General features: G+C 38.8%; 1 protein-coding gene across 8 annotated transcripts in view; it reads right to left on the reverse strand.

Annotated features, from left to right (window-relative positions):
* Positions 1-10347: 10347 nt before the first annotated feature.
* Positions 10348-20727, reverse strand: part of LOC149808011 (uncharacterized) — a 78807-nt gene continuing 68427 nt past the window's right edge. For all 8 annotated transcript variants that reach the window (XM_089972476.1, XM_089972457.1, XM_089972500.1 and 5 more), the window contains 3 exons: positions 15290-16221; positions 14160-14445; positions 10348-12739 (listed from right to left, as the gene is read on the reverse strand). In XM_089972476.1, coding sequence (XP_089828602.1) covers positions 12356-12739; positions 14160-14445; positions 15290-16221 — 1602 coding nt within the window. In that variant the 3' untranslated portion in view covers positions 10348-12355. The remainder of the gene's footprint in view (positions 12740-14159; positions 14446-15289; positions 16222-20727) is intronic.

Below are 20727 nucleotides of genomic sequence, written 5' to 3' on the forward strand. Positions count from 1 at the left end.
GAAAAACTCCGCTTTCCTGGAACATGCTCGATGGTCTCCGCATTGTCATTACCTACCTTTAGTGGAAACACCTCAGTAATCTCTGGATGGATACTTTGCAAGAGAACATTTATGGTTTGCCTGTGGAGTTGAGAGAACGCGTTTGGTCAAAATACAAGTGAAACGCAAACTCAAAATCATTTCTCCATTTTTAAACTATGTACTTATCCAAAGTAAACGAAGCCTGCATATTGGAGGACACTACTTCAGTCATAAATATAAACGAGGCTATTGACCTCGACCCAGCGATTCCTGATTCTTGGAGGACACTGAATGGATACTTTACAAGAGAACATTCGTAGTTTGCCTGTGGAGTTGAGAAAACGCATTTACCGAGAGTTGGTCAAAATACAAGTTCAGCGCTAGAGAACAGTTGCATCCGTTACGTCACTGATGTTAAAACCACTGGTACCTGAATGATATAAGAGGCTTGTTTCAGATGAAATTGTTGTTGTTGTTGTTGTGGGGTTTAACGCCATTTTTCAGCACAATAGGCTATACATGGCGGCCAGTATTAATGGTGGAGGAAGAACCCGGAAAACCCCGGAAAGAACCACCGACCCACGAGAAGCTACTGGCAAGCTTTCTCACATGCCCACATTGGCTGAATCTTAGACTCGAACCGCCGCAGACAGAGGTGAGATGGCAGTGATCCGTAACGAAGAACGCTTTAGACCACTCGGCCAATGAAATTGTTCCAGTGGTCAGACATTGTTAAACTGGACGTGGGCGAGAAGGATTTGTTTGTTGTGACTCATTCTTTTTACTACAAAGTAGACATACTGCAACGAATTCCAGAAGAGTTAGAGGAATACTAAATTCTTTTACACAATGTAAACTAAGATCACGAGGAAACTTTTGAACGGAGTGTGATGTGCAAGTTAGTGACTAAACCATTAGATTCGCCACTGGAGTACGATCATCTTTGTGCAGAGAGTACACTTACTGCCTCCGACAAAAAGAGGTATAAAAACGGACTACCATGCCACAGCCTTTACCAGTGGTGATACAACAAATTCCGTGGAAGGAAATCAAAGACACTATTCAGACGGTGGATGGTTAGCAACACTTATTACTAGAACTGTGTCCCATAAATTGGACGTATTGTGGTGTGTTTTAGTGACTTCCTTTCTGGTATTTCGTTTACCAGCCGATTTATTCTGGGCTCTTTATGAAGAGTACTTACCACCAAATAAACATGAAATTGGTCCCTTTAAATGTCCACGAGAGACTAATTTAAAAGCCTTGCGTTTTCATCTGGATACTTCTCGACCTCTACGGGAAAACAATATTCGTCAACTTTTAGGTACTGAAGATGTGTGCGACGATGTTTGTGTAGCTTGTGACTTACGCCCTCACTGGACAGATGTTCGTGACTGGAAGAGTTGGGGCTTCGAGGCATGGACCAAAGAAGTGTCTAATTATGCCCGAAAGTTGTGATCCTAAATTCAAATGTCCAGTGAAAAAAGTAACTTTTAAACATGTGTTAGTGACAGTGTCAGAAGAAAAAACCCGCCACCGAGAAAAACCACTGCCTTCAGGACAGAACTGTCATGGACATTCCCAAAAGACCATTCCGGAATGACATCTTTGTGACTGTACCCAATGTTGAGACTGTCAGAACATTGCATACTGTCCCTAGCATGTTGTACAGCCACTTGTTTATATTCCACTTTGATCATTGTGGTGTGTATTTTATCGCTGTTCTTAACCATTTTATTTGGCTTTTATATATTTTGTCTTTCGCGTTGTTCTATTTTAAACAAAAATCAGAAAACGTGTCCTGAAAAAAATATAAAAGCTCTTGTCTTGTCTGTCTTCGTGTCAAACATGACATTCCTACACTACTATGGCTACCTCTACTGTCACTGCTCCCTCTTCCTCCACTTTCAAAGTCATCGACGAATACTTAGATCGTGCCAGTTGGGAGGCCTTGTATCTTCGCCATCCCTTTAACATGTTAATTGCCGGACCCAGCGGTTCAGGCAAAACCGAATTTGTCAAATGTTCTATGGAATATAAAAATCATTTGATCGATCGTCCACCTCAGTGTATAGTGTAGTATTGCAAAGTGTGGTAATATAAGTACAGTATCAAGGCGATTCCATCGTGTTTGTGGAAGGCATTCCTGACGAAGACGACGGGTTCGTGTCTGACCACAGTCAAACCCATCTGGTCATTTTCGACGACATGTTACAAAGAAGAAATTAAACTGTGGTTTACGCGCAAAGGGCATCATCATAATGCCAGTGTAATTTACATCACTCAAAAATTTTGTTTCAACAAAGTAAAGTTTCAGCACAGTAAAGTCCATTGCACCATCAGTCTCAACGCTCATTACGTGGTCTTGTTTAAAAGCCCTAGAGATAAATCGCAAGTGCAAGTCTTAGCCAAACAGTTAGGAACGCCTTGACTGACTCATGCGTACGACAATGCCACTCAAACCCCACACGCATATTTACTCGCGGATTTAAACCCCACCCACCCCCGAATTTTTGCGATTTGGTACCCATCTGTTTCACCACTGGTTCCAGGACAGAGGGCCTGTCGTGTACACGTCTCCGTCAACTTAACAACAACAACAACAAAAATATATTAAAAAATCTCAAACACTTTCGGTCTGTCTCACACCTCATCAACATAACGTCCCTTCAGTCTCATCTTCCTGTCAAACTGATTCGTGCCTTGTACGGCATCAGTCGCAAACATAATCCACAAATACGTGTTCGTGTCTTAGAAGCCCGTCTCAAAGAAGTCTGATGATGGTTTACGGTGACAAGACATCAATTTCTGCAAGGCATCATTCACATTACTCATCAAATCAAACATTTTTTTTAGAGAAACAAGGTAACATTGACGCAACTTGCCGATTCTCGCATCGTTATTCCAACCAAAAAGCAACTCATTCTGAAATCTGGAGGTAGCGGTTCTCCTGGACGTGTCGTCATTTGCTCTCTCTTAAAATGGAATCCCAACGCCCAAAAGTCTTCCCCAAGAAAAAAACCCACTCCCAAAAATGCCCAACGGACCCAAAAGAAAAATAGCAGTGGTGTCAAGACTATGTCACATCCCCAGAGAAAGAAAAGCTCACAGAAAACAGCTTCTACCCACAAGAGAGGCACTTTAGCCAGAGTGCAATCTTACATTCGCAAACCACGACATGTAGCGACGGTGACCGCGTTCCCAGTAGTCTCAGCTTATTCCACGTCTCCGTTTCTGGTGATGCCTACCAACCCCAATTTGACACCCGTTCTTCCTCATTTGACAAAACAATGGAAAACCGCGTCTGCCCACAAAGTACCTACACCCCAAATCAAAGTCCATGAGAGATCGGGCATGTTACCAAGTTTAGTGGATTTGTCCAAGCAAGAACTGTCCCGATTTAGTCATTTTCGAACCCCACCACGACATGTGATGCCTGTCATCAAGTTAATACAACGTAAAGACAATCAGTAGCGACGCATTCCAGTATAAAAAAGACCTGGGGTAAATGAAAGGGATCAGTGTTTTTGTGCTGCTGAATGCCCAATGATGTCCCCTCAAATAAGCGCATACCGTCACCATCGTCGTTCTTCTGTCCAAAAAGTGAAATGAGAAAGAAAATGACAGTCTCGTCATCTGAAAAAAAACAGTTAACCCAGCATCGACGTCACCCCCAGAAAAGACGCAGTCGTCCAAAGAAAAAGAGGAGCAATCAAAGGGGAGGATTTTTCAAACCTTCTCAGACAAATAAGATAAAAGGGCGCATGTCAAGCGATGGACGTCAGTGTATTTTTTGTTCCTGGACCAAAAAGCTGTCCCCTAAAAGAAGTACACACCACTCTCTGGCTAACAAAGGAAAGAAAAGGAATGGACTTCCTCCTCGTTTAGCCAAACATTGGGAAATGTTGTCTGTCTTGTCCAAAGAACCTTCACCCACACGAAATCAACTCATTCAAAAAGGCTCCAAAGATGTTATTGATCCCGTTAGAGAATGTTGTCTGAATGTCTTGAAAACCACGATACCTTTGTCTAAACACCAGAAAGAGTGTTTAGCCAAACATCGACACGTTCTCCGCCAAATGGTCCATAACAAAATAGCCATCCGTCAAAAGAAAAAGATGATGCAACGCGAAGGATTATTTTAGGACCTTTTGTCAAAGGAATAGTGGGAACCATGCTGGGTGGACTCCTGGGAGGTGTTTTACCCATGGGTCCAAGATAAAAGGACCAAGAAGATAAAAGGAACCTCTGGAGTCAAAAGATCTCAGACCTTTGGAATCGAATGAAAGGACGAAAATTGACTCTAGTGCCTTACAAACGATGGATGGAATACCATAGTTGGCAAGAACAACGGACCCCGTATTTGCTTCACAATCCTCATTTGTCCGAGATGTCAAGGTTACAACACTAATTGCAATCTTTGGTGAATCGCAACGATTTGTCCCAAACAGAAAAATCGCAAAGTTACGGTCAACTGTTGCAACGACTGCAACTCTTTCACCAGAAAGCTGTAGCTCTGCCAACTCGGAAAGATTTTAAAGCCCTGATGAAAAGTCCATCACCACCACCACCCCCATCGGTCAAGACAGGCGCAATGCCACGAATTGCAGAGGAAGAAGAGGTACAAGAAGTTTTTCAAACACCGTCAGCAGCTCCCATTCGTAGCAAGATTGCAGAGTCTTTCCTGACCCCTTCCCCCACTCCCTAACGAAGAAAACCTATAACTTGGGTTAAAAAGATGATGTTCATTCCTCCTAGAACAGAATTCGAAAAGAAAGAAGGGAAACCAGAGGTGATAAAAGAAAAGAAGACCAAAGCCATCCCATTACCACCACCACTACCCTCGACGTCTATTCCAGTGGCACATCTGACACGTAAAGCCACTTCCAAACAACCATTTCGCCCTATCTAAAGTAGTATCAGTGAAGAGTGGGTGACTTATTAAAAAAATAGAGAAGGTGTTAGCCAATGTCCGTTTACCTCAAGTGCAACGATATTTACAAGAACAAGCCACGTACACTTTACACAAACCCGTTCGACGAACATTTTCCAGAAGTTGCACCCGTGTGGAAGGCATCGATCATCAATGGCAAGCCGATTTAGCCGATGTCTATCATTTGGCGACCTACAATCGTGGCTACAAATATTTGTTTTGTGTTATCGACGTTTTTTCTAAATTTGCCTGGTTCGTGCCATTGACTTCTAAATCGAGCAGTGAGTTAGTGCGAGCCCTCCAACTGGTTTTGAAACAAGATGGTCGTCATATTAATTACATGAAGGAAGAGGCACTTTTTCCTCTCTTCATGAACAAACAACTAAAAAACCTAGGTGTCCCGATGTCACGTCATAGTGGCGATCAATCGCTACTGGCGTCATATACTGATTGGTCGACACCGGGCGCAGTAAATGCAATCTGAATTGCCACCTCTAACTCGAGTGAGTGCTGGGACTATCCCCACTCGAGTGCAGTCTTACATCCAGGTCGCTAGGGTCTATGAAGCCAGTCATATTGACCCAAGACCTGACGGCTCAATTAAATAGTGCCTTCTGTGCACAGTAATGACTGGGCAATGTGGCACCATTCCGCTCCCCATGACCAATTAAATAGTCCGTTTCGGATATTAAACAGATGTGTATGCCCGTATGGGCCAATACGTATATAATTTAAATATGATGATGATGCACTCTGACCATCCATTGTCGACTCGTTCATCTGTGAAGATGCTTTCTAATTTAGCTAAACTAAACGAAGGTTTAGATATCCTGTCACTGGATCCCTGCGTTCAAGAAGTTAATACAGTCCGATTCCAAAACCTCAACATGACATGTTAGCAGTAAGCGTGCACGGGGAAATTGTCTCAGTATATAACTGAATGCACATAGATATGATCACAATGTAGAAAACGTAGGTAGCAGAGCAAAACCAACATTCTCACATGTTTATAAGAAGAAAGGAAAATAGATTGCACATCTCCTGATTACTAAATAGACTTTTTAAGCGTCGGATTGTTTAAGACTCTTTGGTTATTTACCCTAAATCAAGATTCAAGAACATTGCTTTTATAGCAGAAACAATGATAAAATGCCTCGGTGAATTACTTGCACATTGACACAGTGTTATATTCAGATTAAACCAGTTTTGATGTTGATATATAAAGGTTCTTGAAACGTTGTTTTGAAGATTTAGAAATGGTTGCAATTGATTGACAAAATTCGCCTTGATAAAGTGACCACGTGAATCTGTAATTCGTGTTGCTAAGGTAGGAATACATTTCTTTCGCATGTTAAATTATATACCGGTAATGGCTGCCAATTTTGCTGTCGATTGTTTGCATCATCAATTCCTCGACCCAGTTTATTGTATCATTGAAAGCAGGTGTTGGGTTGGCCTTCATATCCAGTAGTTCTAGCTCCTATCAAAATACACACGAGAACATATATGCACAAGTAATACGGTATGCTAATTTTCTGTATAATCTATGTGAAATCGAAGTCTGAATTTTGAAGAATAATCTATTTATAACATATATGTACATGCAATAAGCTTCCCTTTTATTTAAAGCACAAGATAATGTTTCATATCAGATAACTGTTTTGTAATATATCGATGGCAAGAACAACGTACTTAATACGGAAAAACTACTTTTAATGTTTACATGTGTCTATTTCCAATTAGCCGCATAATCAATCACAATTGCTTTAAACCATCGTTCCGATTGGTCTGATCTGCTAAATCACATTGAATGAGCATAATGGTGTTATATTATGTTGGCAACTATGCATGCAGGGTAATAACGTATTTAATGTCATTCAATTGGAATAATGTCCCTTCTGTTGCTCTTGTATGATAACATCACATCAACAAAATTAAAAAAATTAAAGCTTTATTGGTGTCGTGAATATTCAATAGAAGGAAATGGGAGACTGAAAACTTTAAATTCCCATTCCTAGTTTTTAATAATAGTAATGGTTTTCTGACTAGTTTAGCAACCGCTCCGGTGGCCTAGTGGTTAGAGCGTCCGCCTCGGACAGTATAGAGGCATTGTCAGTCACTGAATCCACATGCGCTTGAATTGCATGAGTGGGGGTGCTCAGTACATTGGCGGCTGTCCCTTTCGCTATCATTGTGGCAGACATATCAGTCGTGCGCGGGCTTTTCTCACTGGCTGGATAAAATACCGTTGGACGCTTCCGATTCAAAGCTCAAAAGATTGGTCAAATTTGCGTCCTGGATGAAAGCAAGCTCAGGTTCATCGCATACTTGGTTTCCCGGGCTCTCCGCCACGCTTTTCTGTCCGAAGATAAGTTATTTTAGACTAGATAAAGGCCCTAAAAATCACAAAGAGGTGACTGCTAGACTTAATAGTTGCGGTAGCCATCAGCTATGCCGAGTAAAGATACTTTTTGGAGCAGGGCAGATACGAGGTCGGCCGTGATCCTGTCAAAACATTTGTGATCGAACAGAAAAAGCTGTGTTTTCGATTCTTCCACAAGCGTTTACCCGGACCTAAGAAAATTCGCGCACTTTACCCATAGAAGGAGGATGGGTGGAATATCTATAAAAATAAGGTTAAAGTCTTCTGTCCAGTAATATCCGGGTGAGGTCCGTAATTCCAAACTCGTCAGATAAATGTTGTCTGACACTGGAAACGACGTCGGAAAGGTTTTCTTTGGTTCTATGTAGTCATTACTCTTATCACAATCAAAAATAATTCCTTTATTGTTAGAGGGCTGTTCCCCGTGCTGCCCTCAAAAAGCTTACGCAAACACAACTGATGATGGCAGATATTTTGTGTAAGTGACCTCTCTAAAATTGACTTTTTGGTTATATTTGCAAATGGTTCATGATTAACAAGACTCCAATATTTCTTGCACTTATACGGCCGCTCTTGGTGGTTGAGGAAACATATTGAGGCTATTCTTGATCCCATACTTTATAAATATAATCTCATCCTTTAATTGTGAATCCTACTGTTTTTGTCACAGTTGTACATGATCACATGGTCTCACACCACGTAAAATAAGATTAGTCTTTCAGGTTGTACGCATCATTGTCCAAAATATGAGCAGCAGGTTGTACGAGGCTTTAGTGAACCTAGAATATGTGTAGCATGTCTAAGGTCAAGTGGAAGATATGGACCCATATCCCAATAGGAGTATTTTGAAAATGGGTTTGAGTCATTTCAAAATAACTAAATAGTTAATACCCTCTTTGCTGGAGGAAGACATGAAGAACGAAAACAAAAGAAAATTGGCAAAGAAGAAGAAACAGAAGGGACAGTACAACTTGTTCTCTGTGTGTCAACAGCATCCAGAAGTCTGAACCATTTATTCCAGGAACGGAGGATATGGAAAAGTGAAGCTAAGCATTCTTACTTTTCTCTTTTGGTATCGATTAACCTTGGAGTCTGAATAAATGTTTGTGGTACATGGTAACTTGAGTAAAAGAAGAATCCAAACGGTAACACACATTTCAGGGTAACACACATTTCAGGGTAACACACATATCTAAAATAGATATTAATCATTTTGTTTAACAAATGTGTTTTCTATGTGTCTGCATATGTTTGTTTTTACCACAAAACCCCTTTCTCTTAACCAGTGTGTTTGTATGTAAGGGTATAGTGATGTGCAAACAAACTATTTTTATCTTTGTGTGTAATAGTGTGTTTCGTAAGTTAAGTGTATGGATGTGTCCTTCTTTGTCTTTAATTGCAAAACACCTTCCCTTATCAATCGAGGGTTTGTATGGAATATATTGTGTTTGTTGAAATAAAATTAAGAGACAGTTTGTTTTAGGTCTGCGCAATGTTCTCTTGAGATGCTTATGTTTTTTGTGTGGTGTGCATTGTATTTTGTTTGAGGGATGTTTTCCTCCAGACCCGGCGGCACAATGTGGCTCCCCAAATTTTAAAACTATAAGGTGGCGAAAACCCAATACCACCAGAACCTTCCGCACAATGCCTTACGAAAAAGTTGTGCTCAGATGATACAGCAAAAACAATTGACTCTTCAGTTAATCTATATAAGGTGGTTACAACCCAATACAATCAGGTACAGTTGTACAAGGTGCAAATTTTGGAACAAATTAAAACTTGAAGGCAAGAAACAACCATTGCAAAAAATAAAACCCAAGTCTATTTCTTCCCATTAAAATAACTCTCATCTTCACTACCTGTACAACTAACTAACTAACTAACCCAATATAAATTCAATTTTGCTACAAAACAGCGGCAAGACAACAGCTTTAAATTTCGGAGAAAGGGGTCTAATATATATCCGAGGATTAATGCGTGCCTTAAGATGACGTCAATGCGTCTCTCTTGCACCCTTTCCCTCCGTGGCCTCGACCAGATATGACAATTAAGAAGTGTGCGGTCCACACATAAACGCGTGTGGCTCTAATCACCTCCAATACGATAGATTAATAACCGATCAGTGCCACAATTAACCCTTCACTTTAAGTAAATCTATGATCAGTCAGTCGTCGTCAACTACACAAAAAGGCCATGGAGAGAAACAAGGCCGAAAAGTTGCAGAAATATGTAGATTTCATGATAGGCTTAGAACAACTACAAGAACGAGTAGAGGTTTATAGTACACGTGTTAGAAAGGAAGTGGCTGCACTGCAAACTGCCAAGAGCATGATTAAAGAAGTAATAGAAGAAAACACATACGATTAGAATTACCCGAGAGAAGAAAAAGAAGAGGACGGCAAAAAGGAAGAAAGGAACTGTCATCGCTTGAAAGCAAACTGGATGAAGATCTGTGAAAATTTTAGAGAATTGGGTCATCAAAACTTGATCCCATTTCTGGAAGAAAAGATGGTCCCCACAAAGAAGTCATCATGGATAAAATGGTGGAAGAAATGATGGAAGAAGAAGAACTTAAAGAAACCCAAACGCCACTTTTCAGGGCCACTCAGATCTCTAGAAATGAGAGGTACTATTTGAAGATATTGCTATATTTGTTTTTCTATGTTGTGCGTATATGTTTGTCTGTCATATTGACATCACCCTTCTCGTTTGACCTTATAAATACTTTTGACACCATAACCAATTTCCATGTTAAACCTATGGGTCATTTTAATACAGGATTTATCATATGACCCCCAAGTACCACACTAATGCAAGTCTAGGGTTAATGCAAACTTTCCGTAAGACCCCCACCTACCGTCAAGGGACAAATGTCCCAATAAAAATTCTGCTCTGTAATGTACTGTGTTGTACGTAACTTGAACCATATCCCATGCTTATAGGAATCTTTTTAAATTAGACAAAGGCTTATTTTGTAGACTTGAACAATTATAAATATAAAAAATACCTGTTTTGATTTGGAAAAAATCTTTATTCAGTGTCAGCATTAGAAAAATAACAATCAACCTATTGCCCATTTGCTACTTACGTACTAATGAAAATGTTGGAAATATTGGATGAGGAACTAATACATCGTGTTTCTAAAAACCCAGGGTAAGAATTTACAGCTACAAGTTTAAGACCGATACAAGCTAAAACGTCACAGAACATTTTAAGCAATGTTACTGATCAGCCTGACTAAACCAACTAATTAAAAAGTACAGCAAAATTCTATAATATACATGCTCTATCCATGTTCAAGGATTTAAATCATATCTGTAATATAAATTGTCATGAAAATTAAAAGCATCCCATATAAATTTAGTGAATGCAAAAGCTAAATATGGAAAACTTGACTACAAAAGAAAACATACAACTTAAAGGTTAGGGCGTCCGCCTCGGATGCGGGAGGTGGCGGGTTCGATCCCCGGCCGAGTCATATCAAAGACATACAAAAATGGTACTAACAGCTGCCTCGCTTGCCGCTCAGCATTAGCAGGCTCGTGTTAGGACTGGTCGGCCTGGTGTCAGGATAATGTGACTGGGTGGGACATCATGCTAGACATCACTATAAACTGTCACACTGCAGACATCGTAGTGATATGACTGAAAAATTGTTAAAGCTATGTTCAAAATCCAAATCACACACACACACACACACACACACACACTTAAAAGTGCACAATAAAACATGGAGAAAAAATTATTATATTTAGCCAGCACATAAACAGGAGTCAAATCTGTAACTTAAATGCTGCTTTAGCTGTGGGGGAATGTGGCATATACTAGCTGTGTACAGAGGAGCCGGAGATGTACAGGCAGATATGCACAAACAAATCAATTCAGTTGTGTATACTAACAATGCATGCTGAAAAAACTAAAAACAAACGTACTTGCTGTGTATATATAACTATGCACTTTGGTCGATTTGAACAAGTTTCGTGCTTATCTGGACAATAACAAACAATGCACGTGAACAACTTTGTTTTGGTAAAAAAAATGTATGAAATAGTAGCTTGTTCACTCCGACTGTCCATCGAATTCGTTTGTCTGTTGATGTGCTAGTTATTATCTAGCACAAACAAAATATCAAAACAAGAAAGTGGCGTTATTCATCCAGCACAACTAGGATACAATAAATAGCTTTAGCAAGATCACACACCACGTGTCTTTGACCAACACTAATCGGATTGACGCTAATACTTTTCGTCTGTTGAAATACACAGGTAGGTGTAATTAAGAAAATTTGTACATGATGGAAGATTAATAGATGGAGGAGACGAATGTGTGTGTGTGTGTGTACGTATCTATGCAACATAATCTATATATATATATACACATACATGCATACATACATACATACATACATACATACATACAATGCAGGATAGAGAATATTTAATTCATACTAGTATTCTCCGGAGATTCGTAACGATGTCCACGGGTAAATGGCAGCCATCGCCTTTTGCGGACCTTGATTCGAATCTCCGTTGAGTACGAAAGAAGTCTCTAACCTGTATGTATTAAATGTTAATTCTGGCTAATATTGTGAATCATTCTCCTGTAGAATCCAGGGATTGAACTTTGCCTTCTTTTTGGTTTATATATGTCATCTGATAAAGTAATTAGGATACTTGAAATAAACAATTGGGTGCATCCATAAAATAAAAATTATAATACATTTATCATGAATTAAAGAACGTTGACCAAATACACAATCAAAACCTAAGTTGTCATATATATGATCCTAACTAATCTAATCAGTTGATCTCACTGGGAATATCAGTCAGCAGTTAGCTGCACTGCATTCGTATTTCGATCTCTATAATTTATCCATAGTCATGTTCATATGCCATTGATAGTCAAATAAGCAAACACACTTTTAGATATCTCACATGTACACACAAGCCATTAAACAATTGAATGCAAAGTGAAGGGATCTTATAGCCTTTTAGCATTTCATGTCCTTTTGTATAGAACTATCGTAAAATGTCCTCGTGCACATGCGCATTAAAGTTTTCATACAACTTACTCCAAACATTCGCCGACGGACGTTCAGACGGATTTTCTAACCAACAAGCTTGAATTAAACTTATGATTGACTTTCTGGGAATCTTATCGACAAATGTTGGTATTTTCCTGACGCACGATATTTTACTTGAATTCTCAATGACCGCAATGTGCTGTCCATACCACAATTCCCAGAGAAGGGTCCCAAAGCTGTAAATATCGGCTGGCTTATTGACTTTGTTAGGAACACTTAGAAGAACTTCTGGTGCTGTGTGATAAATGCACTTTCTATGTTGTTTTCCAGGGGGACGTATCTCGATGTCACATAATTTGGGAATCACGTCAGGGGTCAGCTGAAGAAAAAAAAAAACAGCTAAATTCTGTTCCTCATTGCAGTGACGAACAAAATGCAATTGAAAAGTGATAGACGACCGTATCATTATCGAAGAAGCGAAACGTTTGGAGAGAAAAAAAAAAACTGTACGATCTCCAAAGTGCGCTTTATGTACTCTATTGAAATGGTATGTACACCATTTCAATATTTAACCAGAGTGAATTAATTATAAGGGTCATTGAATAAAATAATGAAGACGAATAAGTAACGCTTTTTTGTAAAGAGAAAAACTTCTTTATCATTTACTAAATATTAATTAATGTATCATAATACGAACTTGGCTCAAATCGGAGAAATTTAAGGAAAAGAGATTTCACTGTAATGACAAAATTGCGCAGTAATTACTTGAAACATCTGCAGCTTTGTATTGCTTATTTAGTCAGGTTCAATCTAATATACCTTTCAAGTTAAGGTATCTCTAATATACCTTTCAAGTTAAGGTATCAAGATATGGACCACTGTTCTGTCCATTTGCCCTTTCCAGTGTAAGAGTCAATATGTTCTCTCTATATGCAAGCCTAAGGCTGAGTATACAAGATTATTTGCCGCTTCAAATAATTACTTGTTAGGGACAGATGGAGGGAAGTTGAGCCGAATCGGTATGCGCTCACTGACAAAAGATGCGAAACAATCGGACCGTTTCTTTGAGTAAGTTTTCTTTACAGAGAGATAGCTAAAATTATGTCATGTAATCGTTTAAAATGCAGAAGCTTCCGGGGTCTTGACACCTGGTCTCAAGAGGGGTTCATGCACAAATCCCTTGCCTTCTTCGCCCCACTTCCCGCCAGACAATCAACGATATTCCTGGATACGCCCCAGTTCTCTTTTAGATCGTTTTGAACTCATATTTGCAACAAATAAAGTAGGTGCTATTTAGTGTCTAGATGGTATTCCCCATACATTTAAACAGAAAATGTGAAACTTAACAAAAATAAAACATCAACAGCATTCGTTGTATTGTATTCATGAATATATTTTGTTTCTATACAAAGTTTTTGTATTGTCATAAATTATTTTAAGTCAAAACAAGAATACGAAAGTCTCAAGCGAAGGCCAATTTTATAGTCATAAGCAAAATTTATAATATAGCTACTTGACCTGGTGTCAATTTGTGTGGTTTTATTTTCACCACTCTTACTATATCCTTATCAAAATAACACAAAATAAGTATGGCAATGGTGTTCAAGTGCATTGGTAAAGACATATTTGATATTAATTCATCTGAAGGCAAAGCTAAAAGCTGTATGAATGATGCGTAAGTAAACTCTCTCTCTCTCTCTAATATTAGTTTCCATGAAAGCACCAGTAAATGATTCAACTATAAAGACACCAACGACTAAGTTGTCCACAAATGTGATCCAACAGCTCTCTCGACTTACTAGAACAGATGAAAGTTCCAGGCGACCATGCACGAAATTCTTTTGATGAATGTAGAACAGAGCATCCATGATCCCAGATGCCATTCTCAAAAAGAAGGGCTCAGCAGAATTTCCAGCGACGCAACCATGCCTCTGGGGGTTGGGAAATACATAGTTCTCAAGGTTATCAATACACGGTTCTATCAAGACTTTCAAGGATCCTGCCGTACAACATGTCTTGTCTGCTTCAGGTGATATTGAAAATACAACACCTCTGTGAGACACAAAGTTATTGTGTTCTAGCGACCTGGAAATTGCAGAGTCACTTCAAATAAAATATTTGCTCCTGACAGTATTTTGTCAGAAAAGATATTCGTGATTTAAATCATTAAGTAACGGATTTCTTTCGTATGTATGAACATAAGTCTGAATTGTTTTAATTCATTATATTTTCACGCACACTACACTAACACACATATACATCCTCAACATCGGAGTTCAATGCGAGTCTGAAGCACGCAATCTAGTCAAAGACTCCTTTTGCACTATCGTTGACAGTTACCTCACAAATCTTAATCCCGTAAATGCGGATGGGGGAAGAGTGGCCATAATTCCCATCAAACATGTGAACTTTTATTGGAAGGGACCCCAGATATAAGCTGAGGAGCGAGCAGATTCTCTCTCTCTCTCTCTCTCTCTCTCTCTCTCTCTCTCTATATATATATATATATATATATATATATATATATATATATATATATATATATATATATATCTTTGGTATTATAATTATCAATATATGAAATGAGTTGTATTAACGTTTTAAGTAGATTGTAAATGTAACGCTTATGGCATAATGTGGGAATCATATTTTTGGCAAAGATATGTTAAACATTTACTCATGTAATCGTCGCTCTAGATGAATTGATGAAATTCAACAAAATACTGTACATGGGATAACTCTTGTTGTTGACAATGATTTTGGTATTGAATCTTTTATAAAATGAATGATACTTCGGAAATTAATGCAGCGTTCAATATAGGACTGCAATTTTATTTAAAAAATAAAAAGATCAAACTAACTGATGAATATGAAAATATTTTCTTTCCAACTTTTTGATCAAATGAATCAAAGTGTTATTCCAACCTACCGTATATCCTTGAAATGTTGAATATGGAAACCTGAATAATTGGAATGAATGACTCGAAGGGTTGCATCCCTCTCCTGATAATACCCGTTGATAGCATGCAAATGGGACATGTCTGTGTTAGAGAAACTACCCTGTATTTGAAGACTCTCCAATGGCACACTGCATCGACTTTTGTACTCAACACCAAGTTTCCTCACATACAATGAAGGCGGTTCAATCTGCTCTTGCAGACGCCCATACACATATAATATGTTACTTTTGCTTCGTGAGTCTTGTTTAATTTCATCCAAAATCGCATGCATCAACTTTATCCTCCTCATACATTCGTTCTTGAAAATGGATATAATCTTTTTCTGCGGACCTTCGAAGCAATCGGAAATAAATATGTCCAACGATTTTCCCTTTGTTGCATTCTTCATGGCCTGAGCCGCCATTTTTTGCATAGATTTGACGCTTTTATCGCCTGCGGAACTACTGATGGCGATAATAAATGGTAATGCCAGGATACCAATTGCAAGACAGACGAGTGCACACACGATGATAAGTGGTGAAAGTATGATTAGTGTTGCCTTTTCGTATGCAGTAAAGTAGATATCTTCCTCAGTATTCACGGGCATAGTGAAACCTATTTCAAGTTTGTAAATTTCATGAAAACATGTTTCCATTTCTTTTCTTTTTGTCTTGTGCAGTGTTGTCATCTCGGATACGTATTCTTTCAATGGTCCATCGTTTATCCATTGGGAAATAACTTTCTGAAGTCGTTGTTCAATAAGTTGAGAACCTCTCCTTGCAACATCCTCATACTTTGGGGCTGTATTGTGATCCCATTTACAGACTTTCGACTTTCTTTCGTCATGATTCAAATATTTCTTCAAATGCTCAAACAAAAGTTGTTTTTTTCTGCGAACAGATATTTCCAATTCTCTGCAATGCTAATAATAATAATAATAATAATAAATAAATGAATAAATAAATAAATAAAAATGATAATAAAAATAAGGGTAGTAGTTTATTAGTTCTTACAGTAGTGGTAATAATAATAGTCGTGATAGTACCATTAGTAATTGTATAGTTTAAGATAGCATTTCATTTAAATCGACTTATTTACTCACAAGATGCCGGGCAAAAATAAAACGTTTCAATTCGTTGCGTTGTTATCAGCTTTATATTCTAATTACGTTAATCTCTTAAAAGTGTGGAAGTACAATTTGTGGAAATCAAAGAGATCCCTGATAAATATTGATCTGAGAGAAAACATGAAAACGACTATGAAGGAAAACTATATCATTCATGGGAATGAAAACCATTTAATTGTGGTGAGTTTAATATGGTTACTTATGCTCATTAATTTGTCAGTTAGCATGAACATAACCCGTAATTAAAGTCCCTCAAGGGAACAAGCAAGTTAATCCTGCATAGTAGTGCTTGGAAACAATAGCAACTAAACTGGCTCGCCTTTGCAATCATGACTATAACTGCTGCATAATTCATTGTCTAAAGCGAACCCCTTTATAGCCATGCTCTCTCTCTCTCTCTCTCTCTCTCTCTCTCTCTCTCTCTCTATATATATATATATATATATATATATATATATATATATATATATATATATATATATGTGTGTGTGTGTGTGTGTGTTACGCATTCCTGTTATGTCTACATATAAAGTGTAGCCTGACGATTCCTGAATATATCACTGCAAGTATCTCATCTTTCTCCATCTGCCAGGGACTCCATGTATAAAGGCAGGGAAACACCCCTCAAACAGAGGGAAACTCCATGGGCATCCTAATTACACAGATTTGCAAATGAGGTCCACACAAAAGTTTGGAATGATATCTGGTGATCAACAGATCAGCGTATAGGCGGACAAATAGACTAAAGGTTAACCAATATCCCAAAGGCTTGCCCCCTCCCCCAAACCACCCCGGCAAGATATGAATAAAACTGCAAAGACAAAAGTTGGACAACAATAAAATCAAGTACTAACAATAGACTCTGGACACTGATGACTCTTGACAGTAAACTAGAACTTCGCTAAATTGAACGGAAGTAGTAATGGGGACGATTCAGCGTCAATGGGAATTAGCATTAGTGGCTGACCTGAATACACGCTACTGCAGGTAGGTAGATAGAGTGTATCTGATAGGGATAAAGTGAGTTTTATAGGGACAAACAGAGACCAATACACACACACACACACACACAACGTACGCGCGCAGACATACGCACACACAAACACACATGCACACACACACAGAGGGAAGAGGAAAAAACAAACCCCAAATATACTATCAACACAGAAGGGAGATAATACAAACCCCAAATAAACTATCCACACAAACGTACGCGAACGCATACAAACCCCAAATATACTTTCCATACAAACGTACCCGAACGCATACAATTCCCAAATATACTATCCACACAACGTCGCTAACGCGGACAAACCCCAAATATACGATCTACACTCGGGAGGAAGAAGAAAAAAACAACCAAATATACGATCTACGCAACGTACGCGAATACACACACACAGACACACACATACACAGAGGGAAGAGGAAAAAAAACAAACCCCAAAATAAACTATCCACACAAACGTACGCGAACGCATACAAACCCCAAATATACTATCCACACAAACGTACGCAAACGCATACAAACCCTAAAATATACTATCCATACAAACGTACGCGAACGCATACACACCCCAAATATACTATCCACACAAACGTACGCGAACGCATACAAACCCCAAAATACTATCCATACAAACGTACGCGAACGCATACAAACCCCAAATATACTATCCACACAACGTCGCTAACTCATACAAACCCCAAATATATTATCCACACAACGTCGCTAACGCATTCAAACCCCAAATATACTATCCACACTCGGGAGGAAGAAGAAAAAAAAACAACCAAATATACGATCTACGCAACGTACGCGAATACACACACACACAGACACACACACAAACACACACACACACACACACAGAGGGAAGAGGAAAAAAAACAAACCCCAAATATACTATCAACAGAGAAGGCAGATAATACAAACCCCAAATAAACTCTCCACACAAACGTACGCGAACGCATACAAACCCCAAATATACTATCCACACAAACGTATGCAAACGCATACAAACCCCAAAATATACTATCCATACAACGTCGCTAACTCATACAAACTCCAAATATACTATCCACACAACGTCGCTAACTCATACAAACCCCAAATATACTATCCACACTCGGGAGGAAGAAGAAAAAAACAACCAAATATACGACCTACACGACTTACGCGAACACACACACACACACACACACACACACACAAACCACAGACGGAAGAAGAAGAAAACCATTATACACTATCCACACGGAGTGAAAAAATAACCCTTTATATATACTATCAACACAGAGTGAATAAAATAACCCATTATATTCCATCAACACAGAGTGAAGAAGAAAAAGTTTTTTGAAAGCACCTAAGCCCTCACCTGCAATGACCAACTCTGCCAAACACCTACACCCCACCCCCACTCCCAACACTACAAACCCATTTAACCCGTTATTTTATGGCATCAGTGTGTGATTTAGGAAACATCAAGACACAAAATGATGGATGAATAGACTGACTATTGTTTACCGACTTGCATGCCTAAAGAGCGTGCGTGAAGGAAAACATCCTTCCATTTCAATTCTAACTAAAACATGATCCATAGGGATAGAGAGAGGTGAAAGAGCACAATTTCATAAAGTGTGAGTAAAAACAAAACACGCCATCCTTATTATACAATGTCAAGACCAAGAGACACTTACGTTTTCTTTCTGGTCTATTCTCTTTTAGAAGGTAGTATGAAATTTCACATCAGGGCCAACGCATCGGCTCACATTGTCAATTTTTCCATTTCCATGTCTTCACTGGCACAAGTTCTTCCTCATCTTCAATGTCTTTTTCTTCTGAATCCCTCTTCTCTTTTTCGTCTTGTTTCTGTTTCTTCTCTTTTCTCGTAGGGCACTCTGAATCCCAGTGTCCTTTCTCCTGACAACGATATTAGGTATCTTGACTTTTGTCTCTCTTTCTTAGACGAAGCAGGTATTCTGGAGACAAATACCCATTTACCTTTGCAGATATAGCAAACTTCATCAGCACTTACACGCTTTCGTATGACTCTCATCAAATCAACGACCAAAAGAGTAAGTTTTGTTGCCAATTTCGACTGTGAATTATGCTTTCGTATGACTTTAGCATATATTTGACCAGCAGGTCGAGCTGTGCTGACTCTTCCATCTTCTTGATCGTTTGAGAGTGGAATGAATACTCTGACGCTAAGACACTCTCCTTATATACAGGGACCTGCTGCGTATGAAACCTAGTCAAATGTAATTTTGCAATAAGATGAAACGATTTCATTGAGGAAGTAAAAGGCAATGATGTACCGTATCGCCTCACACAAAACCTGAAGTGTTAGTTCAAATCCGTGTCAGCGATTTCGAAGACGACATAACTGAGCTTTGATCAATGTTCTCCATTTATGCCACAAAACCACGAGTCCTGATTCACGCCAAAGGAAATTTCGTTCGGTCCATAAAAAATAGTATCACATCTGAGAAACGCAAAAACGAACTTCCAGAAAACTGAGAACGACGGCTTACACCTACAACGTAAATGTATGAGTTCAAGTAGTGCGTAAAACTTAGTCAAATTAAATTTTTATAGTCAGGACGAAACGATCTCTTTTCGAAGAAGAAAGCAGACACCAAGCGACAATGGCGATCAGTGTCACACAACACTTTTCAAAATGTATATTATCAGAGGTTTGTTCTAGCGATCTGCACGGTAAAATGTATTTTGCAATAAGACGGACACAATTTCCATGGGATCGCCCATGGTACCATTGTTCGTGCATTAGTTTAATTTTTTTAAATATTTTTTTTATATAAATTGCCTATAGGATAGACCCAGTAAAGCATGGCCATTCTCGTCACTGTCTGAATAGCTACTCAAGTCAATTCGAAGCGAACGCGGTAAGAAAATAAGTATAGCCAATGAAATGGCTTACAACGGGTGATGCATTGTTTTGTTCTAGGACTGTGTGGCATAATAATCCCTATGTTCTTGCGTTGTTACCATTACAGTGCAGACAGACTGAAATGTGAACTTACAGGCCCTCTTTGTGTGTGTGTTGTACCATTTCTTCTTACCACATCAAAATACTGAGCGTCACAGTATTGGTTCGCGTTTTCAAGCTGACCATTTTTTATATCTCACTTAAACATTTTAACATAAACACTCACACTCACATCGGTAGAGTCAGAACAGACGTGTCACAGTATTGAGGGGCATGTTATCTTTTTTCTTTCAGACTAATAAATTTGGGGTTTGTATGAAGTAAAGAACCGAAAGTACAGTGAAACTCA

This window comes from Sinohyriopsis cumingii, chromosome 1, assembly GCF_028554795.1.
Source record: "Sinohyriopsis cumingii isolate HCF-2022 chromosome 1, ASM2855479v2, whole genome shotgun sequence".
Taxonomy (NCBI): Eukaryota; Metazoa; Mollusca; class Bivalvia; order Unionida; family Unionidae; genus Sinohyriopsis; species Sinohyriopsis cumingii.